Source organism: Oncorhynchus clarkii, chromosome 6 (assembly GCF_045791955.1).
Source record: "Oncorhynchus clarkii lewisi isolate Uvic-CL-2024 chromosome 6, UVic_Ocla_1.0, whole genome shotgun sequence".
In the NCBI taxonomy this organism is placed as follows: Eukaryota; Metazoa; Chordata; class Actinopteri; order Salmoniformes; family Salmonidae; genus Oncorhynchus; species Oncorhynchus clarkii.
In genome coordinates this window covers 86,084,276-86,104,275 of record NC_092152.1, presented here as the reverse complement: position 1 = coordinate 86,104,275, position 20,000 = coordinate 86,084,276, and the positions used below count along the sequence as shown (strand labels likewise).

General features: G+C 41.6%; 1 protein-coding gene across 1 annotated transcript in view; it reads left to right on the top strand.

The window, feature by feature from the left end:
- Window positions 1–20,000, top strand: part of LOC139412465 (uncharacterized) — a 55,385-nt gene that overhangs the window by 490 nt on the left and 34,895 nt on the right. The window contains exons 2-3 of the mRNA XM_071159253.1: window positions 122–1,139; window positions 1,392–2,743. Coding sequence (XP_071015354.1) covers window positions 122–1,139; window positions 1,392–2,743 — 2,370 coding nt within the window. The remainder of the gene's footprint in view (window positions 1–121; window positions 1,140–1,391; window positions 2,744–20,000) is intronic.

The following is a 20,000-nucleotide window of genomic DNA, read 5'->3' as shown; positions in this document are numbered from 1 at the left end:
ACAGCCCTCCACCCCTACAGTCTTCAGCCCTACACTCCTACAGTCTTCAGCCCTACACTCCTACAGCCCTCCACCCCTACAGCCTTCCACCCCTACAGTCTTCAGCCCTCCACCCCTATAGTCTTCAGCCCTACAGCCCTACAGTCTTCAGCCCCACACTCCTACAGCTCTACAGCCCTACAGTCTTCAGCCCTCCACCCCTACAGCCCTACAGCCCTACAGCCCTACAGCCCTAAAACCAAAAACCCAACAGCCCTACAGCCCTACACTCCTACACTCCTACGCCCCTACAGCCCTACAGCCCTACAGTCTTCAGCCCTCCACCCCTACAGCCCTACAGCCCTACAGCCCAAAAACCCAACAGCCCTACAGCCCTACAGTCTTCAGCCCTACACTCCTACAGCCCAAAAACCCAACAGCCCGACAGCCCTACACTCCTACACCCCTACAGCCCTCCAACCCTACAGCCCTCCACCCCTACAGCCCTCCACCCCAACAGTCTTCAGCCCTACAGCCCTACAGTCTTCAGCCCTACAGCCCTACAGTCTTCACCTCTACACTCCTACAGCCCTCCTCCCCTACAGCCCTCCAGCTCTACAGTCTTCAGCCCTACACTCCTACAGTCTTCAGCTCTACACTCCTACAGTCTTCAGCCCTACACTCCTACAGCCCTCCACCCCTACAGCCCTACAGCCCTACAGTCTTCAGCCCTCCACCCCTACAGCCCTACAGCCCTACAGCCCAAAAACCCAACAGCCCTACAGCCCTACAGCCCTACAGTCTTCAGCCCTACACTCCTACAGCCCAAAAACCCAACAGCCCGACAGCCCTACACTCCTACACCCCTACAGCCCTCCAACCCTACAGCCCTCCACCCCTACAGCCCTCCACCCCTACAGTCTTCAGCCCTACAGCCCTACAGTCTTCAGCCCTACAGCCCTACAGTCTTCACCTCTACACTCCTACAGCCCTCCTCCCCTACAGCCCTCAAGCTCTACAGTCTTCAGCCCTACACTCCTACAGTCTTCAGCTCTACACTCCTACAGTCTTCAGCCCTACACTCCTACAGCCCTCCACCCCTACAGCCCTACAGCCCTACAGTCTTCAGCCCTCCACCCCTACAGCCCTCCACCCCTACAGTCTTCAGCCCTACAAGCCCTACAGTCTTCAGCCCTCCACCCCTACAGCCCTGCACCCCTACAGCCCTCCACCCCTACAGCCCTCCAACCCTACAGCCCTCCACCCCTACAGCCCTCCACCCCTACAGTCTTCAGCCCTCCACCCCTACAGTCTTCAGCCCTACAGCCCTACAGTCTTCACCCCTACACTCCTACAGCCCTCCACCCCTACAGCCCTCCACCCCTACAGTCTTCAGCCCTACACTCCTACAGTCTTCAGCCCTACACTCCTACAGCCCTCCACCCCTACAGCCTTCCACCCCTACAGTCTTCAGCCCTCCACCCCTATAGTCTTCAGCCCTACAGCCCTACAGTCTTCAGCCCCACACTCCTACAGCCGTACAGCCCTAAAGTCTTCAGCCCTCCACCCCTACAGCCCTACAGCCCTACAGCCCTACAGCCCTACAGCCCAAAAACCCAACAGCCCTACAGCCCTACACTCCTACACCCCTACAGCCCTACAGCCCTACAGCCCAAAAACCCAACAGCCCTACAGCCCTACACTCCTACGCCCCTACAGCCCTACAGCCCTACAGCCCTACAGTCTTCAGCCCTCCACCCCTACATCCCTACAGCCCTACAGCCCAAAAACCCAACAGCCCTACAGCCCTACAGCCCTACAGCCCTACAGTCTTCAGCCCTACACTCCTACAGCCCAAAAACCCAACAGCCCGACAGCCCTACACTCCTACACCCTACAGCCCTCCACCCCTACAGCCCTCCACCCCTACAGTCTTCAGCCCTACAGCCCTACAGTCTTCACCCCTACACTTCTACAGCCCTCCTCCCCTACAGCCCTCCACCCCTACAGTCTTCAGCCCTACACTCCTACAGTCTTCAGCTCTACACTCCTACAGTCTTCAGCCCTACACTCCTACAGCCCTCCACCCCTACAGCCCTCCACCCCTACAGTCTTCAGCCCTCCACCCCTACAGTCTTCAGCCCTACAGCCCTACAGTCTTCAGCCCTCCACTCCTACAGCCCTCCACCCCTACAGCCCTCCACCCCTACAGTCTTCAGCCCTCCACCCCTACAGTCTTCAGCCCTACAGCCCTACAGTCTTCAGCCCCACACTCCTACAGCCCTACAGCCCTACAGTCTTCAGCCCTCCACCCCTACAGCCCTACAGCCCAAAAACCCAACAGCCCTACAACCCCACACTCCTACACCCCTACAGCCCTAGACCCCTCCACCCCTACAGCCCTACAGCCCTACAGTCTTCAGCCCTCCACCCCTACAGCCCTACAGCCCTACAGCCCAAAAACCCAACAGCCCTACAGCCCTACACTCCTACACCCCTACAGCCCTACAGCCCTACAGCCCTACAGCCCTACAGTCTTCAGCCCTACACTCCTACAGCCCAAAGCCCTACAGCCCTACAGTCTACAGCCCAACAGCCCAACAGCCATACATCCCAACAGCGCTACAGCCTACAGCCCGATAACCTACAGCCCTACAGCCTACAGCCCAACAACCTAACAGCAGGCAGGCCTAATCTCTATGGCCTGGGCAGGGACAACCTACAGCCCTACAGCCACGGACTTCAGGATCTTAACCATTCCCAAGTCCAAAATGTCACCCTACCCCCTATATAGGGCACTACATTTGACCAGGGCCCAACGGGGCTCTGTACAGGGAATAGGATGGCATTTGGGATGAGGCCTTAACAAGTTGATCAGTAACCTGACTGTAGAACAACTCCCCTCACAAGAAGAGGGTTTTATGGCCGCTTTGGTTTAAAGTCTGTTTCGATAAAATTGTACTTAGAAGGTAATGTTTGGACCTTGACCCGTTTCTTTCCCGGCAGGGGGGCTTGACTCTGCCTCGGCCCGGCCTTGACTCTGCCTCGGCCCGGCCTTGACTCTGCCTCGACCGGGCCTTGACTCTGCCTCGGCCTGGCCTTGACTCTGCCTCGGCCCGGCCTTGACTCTGCCTCGGCCCGGCCTTGACTCTGCCTCGGCCCGGCCTTGACTCTGCCTCGGCCGGGCCTTGACTCTGCCTCGGCCGGGCCTTGACTCTGCCTCGGCCGGGCTTTGACTCTGCCTCAGCCAGGTGCCTCAGCCGGGCCTTGACTCTGCCTCAGCCAGGAGCCTCAGTCGGGCCTTGACTCTGCCTCAGCCGGGCCTTGCCTCTGCCTCAGCCTTACAGAGCAGAGAAGAAGTGATCCTATTGTTATATAAAGTAGATCTGTAGTTAACAGGAGGGTTTGGTATATAAATCATTATAAAGTATAGAGACAGTAAACAGGAGGGTTTGGTATATAAAGTACGGAGACAGTAAACAGGAGGGTTTGGTATATAAAGTATAGAGACAGTAAACAGGAGGGTTTGGTATATAAAGCATGGAGACAGTAAACAGGAGGGTTTGGTATATAAATCATTATAAAGTATAGAGACAGTAAACAGGAGGGTTTGGTATATAAATCATTATAAAGTATAGAGACAGTAAACAGGAGGGTTTGGTATATAAAGTATAGAGACAGTAAACAGGAGGGTTTGGTATATAAATCATTATAAAGTATAGAGACAGTAAACAGGAGGGTTTGGTATATAAAGTATAGAGACAGTAAACAGGAGGGTTTGGTATATAAAGTATAGAGACAGTAAACAGGAGGGTTTGGTATATAAATCATTATAAAGTACGGAGACAGTAAACAGGAGGGTTTGGTATATAAAGTATAGAGACAGTAAACAGGAGGGTTTGGTATATAAATCATTATAAAGTACAGAGACAGTAAACAGGAGGGTTTGGTATATAAATCATTATAAAGTACGGAGACAGTAAACAGGAGGGTTTGGTATATAAAGTATAGAGACAGTAAACAGGAGGGTTTGGTATATAAATCATTATAAAGTACAGAGACAGTAAACAGGAGGGTTTGGTATATAAATCATTATAAAGTATAGAGACAGTAAACAGGAGGGTTTGGTATATAAATCATTATAAAGTATAGAGACAGTAAACAGGAGGGTTTGGTATATAAAGTATAGAGACAGTAAACAGGAGGGTTTGGTATATAAATCATTATAAAGTATAGAGACAGTAAACAGGAGGGTTTGGTATATAAAGTATAGAGACAGTAAACAGGAGGGTTTGGTATATAAAGTATAGAGACAGTAAACAGGAGGGTTTGGTATATAAATCATTATAAAGTATAGAGACAGTAAACAGGAGGGTTTGGTATATAAAGTATAGAGACAGTAAACAGGAGGGTTTGGTATATAAATCATTATAAAGTATAGAGACAGTAAACAGGAGGGTTTGGTATATAAAGTATGGAGACAGTAAACAGGAGGGTTTGGTATATAAATCATTATAAAGTATAGAGACAGTAAACAGGAGGGTTTGGTATATAAATCATTATAAAGTATAGAGACAGTAAACAGGAGGGTTTGGTATATAAATCATTATAAAGTATAGAGACAGTAAACAGGAGGGTTTGGTATATAAAGTATAGAGACAGTAAACAGGAGGGTTTGGTATATAAATCATTATAAAGTATAGAGACAGTAAACAGGAGGGTTTGGTATATAAATCATTATAAAGTATAGAGACAGTAAACAGGAGGGTTTGGTATATAAAGTATGGAGACAGTAAACAGGAGGGTTTGGTATATAAATCATTATAAAGCATAGAGACAGTAAACAGGAGGGTTTGGTATATAAAGTATGGAGACAGTAAACACGAGGGTTTGGTATAAAAATCATTATAAAGTATAGAGACAGTAAACAGGAGGGTTTGGTATATAAAGCATGGAGACAGTAAACAGGAGGGTTTGGTATATAAATCATTATAAAGTATAGAGACAGTAAACACGAGGGTTTGGTATATAAATCATTATAAAGTATAGAGACAGTAAACAGGAGGGTTTGGTATATAAAGTATGGAGACAGTAAACAGGAGGGTTTGGTATATAAATCATTATAAAGTATAGAGACAGTAAACAGGAGGGTTTGGTATATAAATCATTATAAAGTATAGAGACAGTAAACAGGAGGGTTTGGTATATAAAGTATAGAGACAGTAAACAGGAGGGTTTGGTATATAAATCATTATAAAGTATAGAGACAGTAAACAGGAGGGTTTGGTATATAAAGTATAGAGACAGTAAACAGGAGGGTTTGGTATATAAAGTATAGAGACAGTAAACAGGAGGGTTTGGTATATAAATCATTATAAAGTATAGAGACAGTAAACAGGAGGGTTTGGTATATAAAGTATAGAGACAGTAAACAGGAGGGTTTGGTATATAAATCATTATAAAGTATAGAGACAGTAAACAGGAGGGTTTGGTATATAAAGTATGGAGACAGTAAACAGGAGGGTTTGGTATATAAATCATTATAAAGTATAGAGACAGTAAACAGGAGGGTTTGGTATATAAATCATTATAAAGTATAGAGACAGTAAACAGGAGGGTTTGGTATATAAATCATTATAAAGTATAGAGACAGTAAACAGGAGGGTTTGGTATATAAAGTATAGAGACAGTAAACAGGAGGGTTTGGTATATAAAGTATAGAGACAGTAAACAGGAGGGTTTGGTATATAAAGTATGGAGACAGTAAACAGGAGGGTTTGGTATATAAAGTATAGAGACAGTAAACAGGAGGGTTTGGTATATAAATCATTATAAAGTATAGAGACAGTAAACAGGAGGGTTTGGTATATAAATCATTATAAAGTATAGAGACAGTAAACAGGAGGGTTTGGTATATAAATCATTATAAAGTATAGAGACAGTAAACAGGAGGGTTTGGTATATAAATCATTATAAAGTATAGAGACAGTAAACAGGAGGGTTTGGTATATAAAGTATAGAGACAGTAAACAGGAGGGTTTGGTATATAAAGTATAGAGACAGTAAACAGGAGGGTTTGGTATATAAAGTATGGAGACAGTAAACAGGAGGGTTTGGTATATAAAGTATAGAGACAGTAAACAGGAGGGTTTGGTATATAAAGTATGGAGACAGTAAACAGGAGGGTTTGGTATATAAATCATTATAAAGTATGGAGACAGTAAACAGGAGGGTTTGGTATATAAATCATTATAAAGTATAGAGACAGTAAACAGGAGGGTTTGGTATATAAAGTATAGAGACAGTAAACAGGAGGGTTTGGTATATAAATCATGATAAAGTACGGAGACAGTAAACAGGAGGGTTTGGTATATAAAGTATGGAGACAGTAAACAGGAGGGTTTGGTATAGAAATCATTATAAAGTATAGAGACAGTAAACAGGAGGGTTTGGTATATAAATCATTATAAAGTATAGAGACAGTAAACAGGAGGGTTTGGTACATAAAGTATGGAGACACTAAACAGGAGGGTTTGGTATATAAAGTATAGAGACAGTAAACAGGAGGGTTTGGTATATAAATCATTATAAAGTATAGAGACAGTAAACAGGAGGGTTTGGTATATAAATCATTATAAAGTATAGAGACAGTAAACAGGAGGGTTTGGTATATAAATCATTATAAAGTATAGAGACAGTAAACAGGAGGGTTTGGTATATAAATCATTATAAAGTATAGAGACAGTAAACAGGAGGGTTTGGTATATAAATCATTATAAAGTATAGAGACAGTAAACAGGAGGGTTTGGTATATAAATCATTATAAAGTATAGAGACAGTAAACAGGAGGGTTTGGTATATAAAGTATAGAGACAGTAAACAGGAGGGTTTGGTATATAAAGTATAGAGACAGTAAACAGGAGGGTTTGGTATATAAATCATTATAAAGTATAGAGACAGTAAACAGGAGGGTTTGGTATATAAATCATTATAAAGTATAGAGACAGTAAACAGGAGGGTTTGGTATATAAAGTATGGAGACAGTAAACAGGAGGGTTTGGTATATAAATCATTATAAAGTATAGAGACAGTAAACAGGAGGGTTTGGTATATAAATCATTATAAAGTATAGAGACAGTAAACAGGAGGGTTTGGTATATAAAGTATGGAGACAGTAAACAGGAGGGTTTGGCATATAAAGTATGGAGACAGTAAACAGGAGGGTTTGGTATATAAAGTATGGAGACAGTAAACAGGAGGGTTTGGTATATAAAGTATGGAGACAGTAAACAGGAGGGTTTGGTATATAAAGTATGGAGACAGTAAACAGGAGGGTTTGGTATATAAAGTATAGAGACTGTAAACAGGAGGGTTTGGTATATAAATCATTATAAAGTATGGAGACAGTAAACAGGAGGGTTTGGTATATAAAGTATGGGGACAGTAAACAGGAGGGTTTGGTATATAAAGTATAGAGACAGTAAACAGGAGGGTTTGGTATATAAAGTATAGAGACAGTAAACAGGAGGGTTTGGTATATAAAGTATAGAGACAGTAAACAGGAGGGTTTGGTATATAAAGTATAGAGACAGTAAACAGGAGGGTATGGTATATAAATCATTATAAAGTATGGAGACAGTAAACAGGAGGGTTTGGTATATAAAGTATGGAGACAGTAAACTGGAGGGTTTGGTATATAAATCATTATAAAGTATAGAGACAGTAAACAGGAGGGTTTGGTATATAAATCATTATAAAGTATGGAGACAGTAAACAGGAGGGTTTGGTATATAAAGTATAGAGACAGTAAACAGGAGGGTTTGGTATATAAATCATTATAAAGTATAGAGACAGTAAACAGGAGGGTTTGGTAAATAAATCATTATAAAGTATAGAGACAGTAAACAGGAGGGTTTGGTAAATAAATCATTATAAAGTATAGAGACAGTAAACAGGAGGGTTTGGTATATACATCATTATAAAGTATAGAGACAGTAAACAGGAGGGTTTGGTATATAAATCATTATAAAGTATAGAGACAGTAAACAGGAGGGTTTGGTATATAAAGTATAGAGACAGTAAACAGGAGGGTTTGGTATATAAATCATTATAAAGTATAGAGACAGTAAACAGGAGGGTTTGGTATATAAATCATTATAAAGTATAGAGACAGTAAACAGGAGGGTTTGGTATATAAATCATTATAAAGTATAGAGACTGTAAACAGGAGGGTTTGGTATATAAAGTATAGAGACAGTAAACAGGAGGGTTTGGTATATAAATCATTATAAAGTACGGAGACAGTAAACAGGAGGGTTTGGTATATAAAGTATAGAGACAGTAAACAGGAGGGTTTGGTATATAAATCATTATAAAGTATAGAGACAGTAAACAGGAGGGTTTGGTATATAAATCATTATAAAGTATAGAGACTGTAAACAGGAGGGTTTGGTATATAAAGTATAGAGACAGTAAACAGGAGGGTTTGGTATATAAATCATTATAAAGTATAGAGACAGTAAACAGGAGGGTTTGGTATATAAAGTATGGAGACAGTAAACAGGAGGGTTTGGTATATAAAGTATGGAGACAGTAAACAGGAGGGTTTGGTATATAAAGTATGGAGACAGTAAACAGGAGGGTTTGGTATATAAAGTATGGAGACAGTAAACAGGAGGGTTTGGTATATAAAGTATGGAGACAGTAAACAGGAGGGTTTGGTATATAAAGTATAGAGACTGTAAACAGGAGGGTTTGGTATATAAATCATTATAAAGTATGGAGACAGTAAACAGGAGGGTTTGGTATATAAAGTATGGGGACAGTAAACAGGAGGGTTTGGTATATAAAGTATAGAGACAGTAAACAGGAGGGTTTGGTATATAAAGTATAGAGACAGTAAACAGGAGGGTTTGGTATATAAAGTATAGAGACAGTAAACAGGAGGGTTTGGTATATAAAGTATAGAGACAGTAAACAGGAGGGTTTGGTATATAAATCATTATAAAGTATGGAGACAGTAAACAGGAGGGTTTGGTATATAAAGTATGGAGACAGTAAACTGGAGGGTTTGGTATATAAATCATTATAAAGTATAGAGACAGTAAACAGGAGGGTTTGGTATATAAATCATTATAAAGTATGGAGACAGTAAACAGGAGGGTTTGGTATATAAAGTATAGAGACAGTAAACAGGAGGGTTTGGTATATAAATCATTATAAAGTATAGAGACAGTAAACAGGAGGGTTTGGTAAATAAATCATTATAAAGTATAGAGACAGTAAACAGGAGGGTTTGGTAAATAAATCATTATAAAGTATAGAGACAGTAAACAGGAGGGTTTGGTATATACATCATTATAAAGTATAGAGACAGTAAACAGGAGGGTTTGGTATATAAATCATTATAAAGTATAGAGACAGTAAACAGGAGGGTTTGGTATATAAAGTATAGAGACAGTAAACAGGTGGGTTTGGTATATAAATCATTATAAAGTATAGAGACAGTAAACAGGAGGGTTTGGTATATAAATCATTATAAAGTATAGAGACAGTAAACAGGAGGGTTTGGTATATAAATCATTATAAAGTATAGAGACTGTAAACAGGAGGGTTTGGTATATAAAGTATAGAGACAGTAAACAGGAGGGTTTGGTATATAAATCATTATAAAGTACGGAGACAGTAAACAGGAGGGTTTGGTATATAAAGTATGGAGACAGTAAACAGGAGGGTTTGGTATATAAATCATTATAAAGTATAGAGACAGTAAACAGGAGGGTTTGGTATATAAATCATTATAAAGTATAGAGACAGTAAACAGGAGGGTTTGGTATATAAAGTGTGGAGACAGTAAACAGGAGGGTTTGGTATATAAAGTATGGAGACAGTAAACAGGAGGGTTTGGTATATAAAGTATAGAGACAGTAAACAGGAGGGTTTGGTATATAAATCATTATAAAGTATAGAGACAGTAAACAGGAGGGTTTGGTATATAAAGTGTGGAGACAGTAAACAGGAGGGTTTGGTATATAAAGTATGGAGACAGTAAACAGGAGGGTTTGGTATATAAAGTATGGAGACAGTAAACAGGAGGGTTTGGTATATAAAGTATGGAGACAGTAAACAGGAGGGTTTGGTATATAAAGTATGGAGACAGTAAACAGGAGGGTTTGGTATATAAAGTATAGAGACAGTAAACAGGAGGGTTTGGTATATAAATCATTATAAAGTATGGAGACAGTAAACAGGAGGGTTTGGTATATAAAGTATGGGGACAGTAAACAGGAGGGTTTGGTATATAAATCATTATAAAGTATAGAGACAGTAAACAGGAGGGTTTGGTATATAAATCATTATAAAGTATGGAGACAGTAAACAGGAGGGTTTGGTATATAAAGTATAGAGACAGTAAACAGGAGGGTTTGGTATATAAATCATTATAAAGTATAGAGACAGTAAACAGGAGGGTTTGGTAAATAAATCATTATAAAGTATAGAGACAGTAAACAGGAGGGTTTGGTAAATAAATCATTATAAAGTATAGAGACAGTAAACAGGAGGGTTTGGTATATAAATCATTATAAAGTATAGAGACAGTAAACAGGAGGGTTTGGTATATAAATCATTATAAAGTATAGAGACAGTAAACAGGAGGGTTTGGTATATAAAGTATAGAGACAGTAAACAGGAGGGTTTGGTATATAAATCATTATAAAGTATAGAGACAGTAAACAGGAGGGTTTGGTATATAAATCATTATAAAGTATAGAGACAGTAAACAGGAGGGTTTGGTATATAAATCATTATAAAGTATAGAGACAGTAAACAGGAGGGTTTGGTATATAAAGTATAGAGACAGTAAACAGGAGGGTTTGGTATATAAAGTATAGAGACAGTAAACAGGAGGGTTTGGTATATAAATCATTATAAAGTATGGAGACAGTAAACAGGAGGGTTTGGTATATAAATCATTATAAAGTATAGAGACAGTAAACAGGAGGGTTTGGTATATAAAGTATGGAGACAGTAAACAGGAGGGTTTGGTATATAAATCATTATAAAGTATGGAGACAGTAAACAGGAGGGTTTGGTATATAAATCATTATAAAGTATAGAGACAGTAAACAGGAGGGTTTGGTATATAAATCATTATAAAGTATAGATACAGTAAACAGGAGGGTTTGGTATATAAAGTATAGAGACAGTAAACAGGAGGGTTTGGTATATAAAGTATAGAGACAGTAAACAGGAGGGTTTGGTATATAAATCATTATAAAGTATGGAGACAGTAAACAGGAGGGTTTGGTATATAAATCATTATAAAGTATAGAGACAGTAAACAGGAGGGTTTGGTATATAAAGTATGGAGACAGTAAACAGGAGGGTTTGGTATATAAATCATTATAAAGTATGGAGACAGTAAACAGGAGGGTTTGGTATATAAATCATTATAAAGTATAGAGACAGTAAACAGGAGGGTTTGGTATATAAAGTATGGAGACAGTTAACAGGAGGGTTTGGTATATAAAGCATGGAGACAGTAAACAGGAGGGTTTGGTATGTAAAGTATAGAGACAGTAAACAGGAGGGTTTGGTATATAAATCATTATAAAGTATGGAGACAGTAAACAGGAGGGTTTGGTATATAAAGTATAGAGACAGTAAACAGGAGGGTTTGGTATATAAATCATTATAAAGTATGGAGACAGTAAACAGGAGGGTTTGGTATATAAAGTATAGAGACAGTAAACAGGAGGGTTTGGTATATAAATCATTATAAAGTATAGAGACAGAAAACAGGAGGGTTTGGTATATAAAGCATTATAAAGTATAGAGACAGTAAACAGGAGGGTTTGGTATATAAAGTATGGAGACAGTAAACAGGAGGGTTTGGTATATAAAGTACGGAGACAGTAAACAGGAGGGTTTGGTGTATAAAGTATAGAGACAGTAAACAGGAGGGTTTGGTATATAAATCATTATAAAGTATAGAGACAGTAAACAGGAGGGTTTGGTATATAAATCATTATAAAGTATGGAGACAGTAAACAGGAGGGTTTGGTATATAAAGTATAGAGACAGTAAACAGGAGGGTTTGGTATATAAAGTATAGAGACAGTAACCAGGAGGGTTTGGTATATAAATCATTATAAAGTATAGAGACAGTAAACAGGAGGGTTTGGTATATAAATCATTATAAAGTATAGAGACAGTAAACAGGAGGGTTTGGTATATAAATCATTATAAAGTATGGAGACAGTAAACAGGAGGGTTTGGTATATAAAGTATGGAGACAGTAAACAGGAGGGTTTGGTATATAAAGTATAGAGACAGTAAACAGGAGGGTTTGGTATATAAATCATTATAAAGTATAGAGACAGAAAACAGGAGGGTTTGGTATATAAAGCATTATAAAGTATAGAGACAGTAAACAGGAGGGTTTGGTATATAAAGTATGGAGACAGTATACAGGAGGGTTTGGTATATAAAGTACGGAGACAGTAAACAGGAGGGTTTGGTGTATAAAGTATAGAGACAGTAAACAGGAGGGTTTGGTATATAAATCATTATAAAGTATAGAGACAGTAAACAGGAGGGTTTGGTATATAAATCATTATAAAGTATGGAGACAGTAAACAGGAGGGTTTGGTATATAAAGTATAGAGACAGTAAACAGGAGGGTTTGGTATATAAAGTATAGAGACAGTAACCAGGAGGGTTTGGTATATAAATCATTATAAAGTATAGAGACAGTAAACAGGAGGGTTTGGTATATAAATCATTATAAAGTATAGAGACAGTAAACAGGAGGGTTTGGTATATAAATCATTATAAAGTATGGAGACAGTAAACAGGAGGGTTTGGTATATAAAGTATGGAGACAGTAAACAGGAGGGTTTGGTATATAAAGTATAGAGACAGTAAACAGGAGGGTTTGGTATATAAATCATTATAAAGTATAGAGACAGTAAACAGGAGGGTTTGGTATATAAATCATTATAAAGTATAGAGACAGTAAACAGGAGGGTTTGGTATATAAAGTATGGAGACAGTAAACAGGAGTGTTTGGTATATAAATCATTATAAAGTATGGAGACAGTAAACAGGAGGGTTTGGTATATAAAGTACGGAGACAGTAAACAGGAGGGTTTGGTATATAAAGTATAGAGACAGTAAACAGGAGGGTTTGGTATATAAATCATTATAAAGTATAGAGACAGTAAACAGGAGGGTTTGGTATATAAAGTATAGAGACAGTAAACAGGAGGGTTTGGTATATAAAGTATAGAGACAGTAAACAGGAGGGTTTGGTATATAAAGTATGGAGACAGTAAACAGGAGGGTTTGGTATATAAAGTATAGAGACAGTAAACAGGAGGGTTTGGTATATAAATCATTATAAAGTATAGAGACAGTAAACAGGAGGGTTTGGTATATAAATCATTATAAAGTATAGAGACAGTAAACAGGAGGGTTTGGTATATAAATCATTATAAAGTATAGAGACAGTAAACAGGAGGGTTTGGTATATAAAGCATGGAGACAGTAAACAGGAGGGTTTGGTATATAAAGTATAGAGACAGTAAACAGGAGGGTTTGGTATATAAAGTATGGAGACAGTAAACAGGAGGGTTTGGTATATAAAGTATAGAGACAGTAAACAGGAGGGTTTGGTATATAAATCATTATAAAGTATAGAGACAGTAAACAGGAGGGTTTGGTATATAAATCATTATAAAGTATAGAGACAGTAAACAGGAGGGTTTGGTATATAAAGTATAGAGACAGTAAACAGGAGGGTTTGGTATATAAAGTATAGAGACAGTAAACAGGAGGGTTTGGTATATAAAGTATAGAGACAGTAAACAGGAGGGTTTGGTATATAAATCATTATAAAGTATAGAGACAGTAAACAGGAGGGTTTGGTATATAAATCATTATAAAGTATAGAGACAGTAAACAGGAGGGTTTGGTATATAAAGTATAGAGACAGTAAACAGGAGGGTTTGGTATATAAAGTATAGAGACAGTAAACAGGAGGGTTTGTGCCACAGTCTCTGACCTCCTGACCCATAGTGCCACAGACTCTGACCCCTGACCCATAGTGCCACAGACTCTGACCCCTGACCCATAGTGCCACAGACTCTGACCCCTGACCCATAGTGCCACAGACTCTGACCCCCTGACCCATAGTGCCACAGACTCTGACCCCCTGACCCATAGTGCCACAGACTCTGACCCCTGACCCATAGTGCCACAGACTCTGACCCCTGACCCATAGTGCCACAGACTCTGACCCCTGACCCATAGTGCCACAGACTCTGACCCCCTGACCCATAGTGCCACAGACTCTGACCCCTGACCCACAGTGCCACAGACTCTGACCCCTGACCCATAGTGCCACAGACTCTGACCCCTGACCCATAGTGCCACAGACTCTGACCCCTGACCCATAGTGCCACAGACTCTAACCCCTGACCCATAGTGCCACAGACTCTAACCCCTGACCCATAGTGCCACAGACTCTGACCCCTGACCCATAGTGCCACAGACTCTGACCCCTGACCCATAGTGCCACAGACTCTGACCCCTGACCCATAGTGCCACAGACTCTGACCCCTGACCCATAGTGCCACAGACTCTGACCCCTGACCCATAGTGCCACAGACTCTGACCCCTGACCCATAGTGCCACAGACTCTGACCCCTGACCCATAGTGCCACAGACTCTAACCCCTGACCCATAGTTCAGTGCTGACCCATAGAGTATTGGGAGTGTTTCCCTTGTAGTCAGGTCAAGGCGGTTGTCAAGGAAAACTCATCGTGTCTCAGAATTCGTCCCAGTGAGTCATTGGGACGATTATTTGATTATAACACTGTCTGTCTGATTGATCAATCACTCTGAATATAACACTGTCTGTCTGATTGATCAATCACTCTGAATATAACACTGTCTGTCTGTCTGATTGATCCACCACTCTGAATATAACACTGCCTGTCTGATTGATCCACCACCCTGAATATAACACTGTCTGTCTGATTGATCAATCACTCTGAATATAACACTGCCTGTCTGATTGATCCACCACTCTGAATATAACACTGTCTGTCTGATTGATCCACCACTCTGAATATAACACTGTCTGTCTGTCTGTCTGTCTGTCTGTCTGTCTGTCTGTCTGTCTGTCTGTCTGTCTGTCTGATTGATCCACCACTCTGAATATAACACTGTCTGTCTGTCTGATTGATCCACCACTCTGAATATAACACTGCCTGTCTGATTGATCCACCACCCTGAATATAACACTGTCTGTCTGTCTGTCTGTCTGTCTGTCTGTCTGTCTGTCTGTCTGTCTGTCTGTCTGTCTGTCTGTCTGTCTGATTGATCCACCACTCTGAATATAACACTGTCTGACTGTCTGTCTGATTGATCCACCACTCTGAATTTAACACTGCCAATCTGTCTGATTGATCCACCACTGAATATAACACTGCCAATCTGTCTGATTGATCCACCACTCTGAATTTAACACTGCCAATCTGTCTGATTGATCCACCACTCTGAATTTAACACTGCCAATCTGTCTGATTGATCCACCACTCTGAATATAACACTGCCAATCTGTCTGATTGATCCACCACTCTGAATTTAACACTGCCAATCTGTCTGATTGATCCACCACTCTGAATTTAACACTGCCAATCTGTCTGATTGATCCACCACTCTGAATTTAACACGACCAGTCTGTCTGGTTGACCAGATCATCTAACACAGTTAAATAAATGATGAGTTGTTTAATCTTCATCGACCGCAGGGTGCTGCTGGACCTGTCAGAATACAAAGGCTGTATACCAAATGGTACCCTGTTCCCTATATAGTGTACTACTATAGACCAGAGCCCTATTCCCTATATAGTGGTACTACTACAGACCAGAGCTCTATTCCCTATATAGTGGTACTACTATAGACCAGAGCCCTATTCCCTATATAGTGGTACTACTATAGACCAGAGCCCTATTCCCTATATAGTGGTACTACTATAGACCAGAGCCCTATTCCCTATATAGTGGTACTACTATAGACCAGAGCCCTATTCCCTATATAGTGGTACTACTATAGACCAGAGCCCTATTCCCTATATAGTGGTACTACTATAGACCAGAGCCCTATTCCCTATATAGTGGTACTACTATAGACCAGAGCCCTATTCCCTATATAGTGGTACTACTATAGACCAGAGCCCTATTCCCTATATAGTGGTACTACTATAGACCAGAACCCTATTCCCTATATAGTGGCACTACTTTAGACCAGAGCTCTATTCCCTATATAGTGGTACTACTATAGACCAGAGCCCTATTCCCTATATAGTGGCACTACTTTAGACCAGAGCCCTATTCCCTATATAGTGGTACTACTATAGACCAGAGCCCTATTCCCTATATAGTGGTACTACTATAGACCAGAGCCCTGTTCCCTATATAGTGCACTACTTTAGACCAGAGCCCTATGGCACCCTATTCCCTATATAGTGCACTACTTCAGACCAGAGCCCTGTTCCCTATATAGTGGTACTACTTTAGACCAGAGCCCTGTTCCCTATATAGTGCACTACTTTAGACCAGAGCCCTGTTCTCTATATAGTGCACTACTTTAGACCAGAGCCCTGTTCCCTATATAGTGGTACTACTTTAGACCAGAGCCCTGTTCCCTATATAGTGCACTACTTTAGACCAGAGCCCTGTTCCCTATATATTGGTACTACTATAGACCAGAGCCCTATTCCCTATATAGTGGTACTACTATAGACCAGAGCCCTGTTCCCTATATAGTGGTACTACTATAGACCAGAGCCCTATTCCCTATATAGTGTACTACTATAGACCAGAGCCCTGTTCCCTATATAGTGCACTACTTTAGACCAGAGCCCTATGGCACCCTATTCCCTATATTGTGCACTACTTTAGACTAGAGCCCTATAGAACCCTATTCCCTATATAGTGCACTACTTTTGACCAGGGCCTATAGGGTGCCATTTTAGACAGCACCTCTGCCCAGTCCTGTCTGGTTGAAGGGTCAGTGTAATGTACAGGACGTATTAAATGGTATTCTTAACAGAGCTTCATTATGCCGAACAAAGAGAGGGCTTGTTCCCTGAGCATGCTGGCGGCTCAAACCTTTCACTTAAGTCATGTTTCTATTGTAGGCAGTACGGTCGTAAAGCATCTAGAGGAGTGAAACATCTTGGAGATGAATGGGAAGCTATTCACCGTTACCTGAACACACACAAGGACTTCAGTCACCTTTACCTGAACACACACAATGACTTCAGTCACAGCATAGCGGGACACACACGCATGAATGGGTAAACACTCAAACACACCTACTATACACCTGGCCTTGTGCAGTATCTCAGAACTGGCTGGTTGGCTGGCTGACTGGATGACTGGATGACTGGCTGGTTGGCTGGCTGGCTGACTGGATGACTGGATGACTGGATGACTGGCTGGCTGGCTGGCTGGATGACTGGCTGGCTGGCTGACTGGATGACTGGCTGGCTGACTGGATGACTGGCTGGCTGGATGACTGGCTGGCTGGCTGACTGGATGACTGGAAGACTGGATGACTGGCTGGCTGGCTGGCTGGCTGGCTGGCTGGCTGGCTGGCTGGCTGGATGACTGGCTGGCTGGCTGACTGGATGACTGGATGACTGGATGACTGGCTGACTGATGACTGGATGGCTGGCTGGCTGACTGGTTGGCTGGCTGGCTGGCTGACTGGATGACTGGATGACTGGCTGACTGGATGGCTGGCTGGCTGGCTGGCTGGGAGACTGGCTTGCTGGTTGGTTGGCTGGCTAACTGGATGACTGGCTGGCTGGCTGGCTGGCTGGCTGGGAGACAGGCTTGCTGGCTGACTGGCTGGTTGGCTGGTTGGATGGCTGACTGGATGACTGGATGACTGGCTGGCTGGCTGGCTGCCTGGCTGGCTGGCTGGTTGGATGACAGGATGACTGGCTGGTTGGCTGACTGGCTGGTTGGCTGGTTGGCTGACTGGCTGGTTGGCTGGTTGGCTGGTTGGCTGAATGGCTGGTTGGCTGGTTCACCTGGTATCAGTTACACATCGCTGTCTGTTTCTCTGCACTACTGTGCCTCCCCAGCCATGTGTGTCTCTCACTGTCTCTCTGTGTCTCTTCTTGTCTCTCTGTCTTTCTGTGTCTCTCTGTCTCTCTGTGTCTCTCTGTGTCTCTCTGAGTCTCTTTGTGTCTCTATCTATGTCTCTCTGTGTCTCTCTGTCTATCTGTGTCTCTCTGTGTCTCTCTGTCTCTGTGTCTCTCTGTCTATCTGTGTCTCTGTGTCTCTCTGTCTATCTGTGTCTCTCTGTCTCTCTCTGTCTCTCTGTGTCTCTCTGTGTCTCTCTGTGTCTCTCTGTGTCTCTCTGTGTCTCTATCTGTGTCTCTCTGTCTATCTGTGTCTCTCTGTGTCTCTCTGTCTCTGTGTCTCTCTGTCTATCTGTGTCTCTGTGTCTCTCTGTCTATCTGTGTCTCTCTGTCTCTCTCTGTCTCTCTGTGTCTCTCAGTGTCTCTCTGTCTCTGTGTCTCTCTGTCTATCTGTGTCTCTCTGTGTCTCTCTGTCTCTGTCTCTCTGTGTCTCTCTGTGTCTCTCTGTCTCTCTGTCTCTCTCTGTCTCTCTGTCTCTCTGTGTCTCTCAGTGTCTCTCTGTCTCTGTGTCTCTCTGTCTCTCTGTGTCTCTCTGTGTCTCTCTGTCTCTCTCTGTCTCTCTGTCTCTCTGTGTCTCTCTGTGTCTCTCTGTCTATCTTTGTCTCTCTGTCTCTCTGCGTCTCTCTGTGTCTCTCTGCGTCTCTCTGTGTCTCTATCTGTGTCTCTCTGTCTCTATCTGTGTCTCTCTGTCTCTCTTTCTGATGTGATGTGTTAAGTGTTAATCTGGTGTGACCAAATCCCTTTCATCGTAGATTGACCCAACCCATTTACCTTTACATATTCATTTACATATTCATTTACATATTCATTTACATATTCATTTACATATTCATTTACATATTCATGAGAAAACCGCTTTGGAAAGGAGACGTTTCTTTTTGTTGATATACAACCTCCCCCAATTTCACACAACCCTGGTTCCACGCTCGCTGTGACAGGTGGATTCACTTGTCAGTCACAGTGGTCTCCTAGCTACAGCCTACAGAGATCCTCATCGACCATGCCTCTCAAACAAGCCCAAACAACTACCTCTTTCCCTACTGTATTTATTTACTTATTTTGCTCCTCTGCACCCCATTATTTCTATCTCTATTTTGCACATTCTTCCACTGCAAATCTACCATTCCAGTGTTTTAATTGCTATATTGTATTTACTTTGCCACCATGGCCTTTTTTTGCCTTTACCTCCCTTCTCTCACCTCATTTGCTCACATCGTATACAGACTTATTTTTCTACTTTATTATTGACTGTATGTTTGTTTTACTCCATGTGTAACTCTGTGTTGTTGTATGTGTCGAACTGCTTTGCTTTATCTTGGTCAGGTCGCAGTTGTAAATGAGAACTTGTTCTCAACTAGCTCACCTGGTTAAATAAAGGTGTGCTCAACTCTCCTTCCTGGTTAAATAAAGGTGAAAAAAAAAAAAAGTTATTGCACACTCTGTTGATTTTGATTAGATGGGATACAGCTTTTGTAAGATGAGCTAAAATGCGTTAAAATGACAATAGCTCTAGTCATGACCCTCGTTGTCTGAACTCTGCTCTTGGTTTCTTTCTTCTCCAATGCTCCTCTCTGGTCTGGGGAACTTGACTCTGTGGCTGTGTTATCTAAAGGAAAACCTCTCTGGTTTGGGGAAACTGACTTTGTGGCTGTAGTATCTAAAGGAAAAAACCTCCTCTCTAGTTTGGGGAACCTGACTTTGTGGCTGTGTTATCAGACTTTGCCTGCCTCGTGAGTGGTAAACAAGGTATGTGTTAATAAAAGCAGTTAATAAAAGTAGTTTAGTAGTCCTCTAAAAC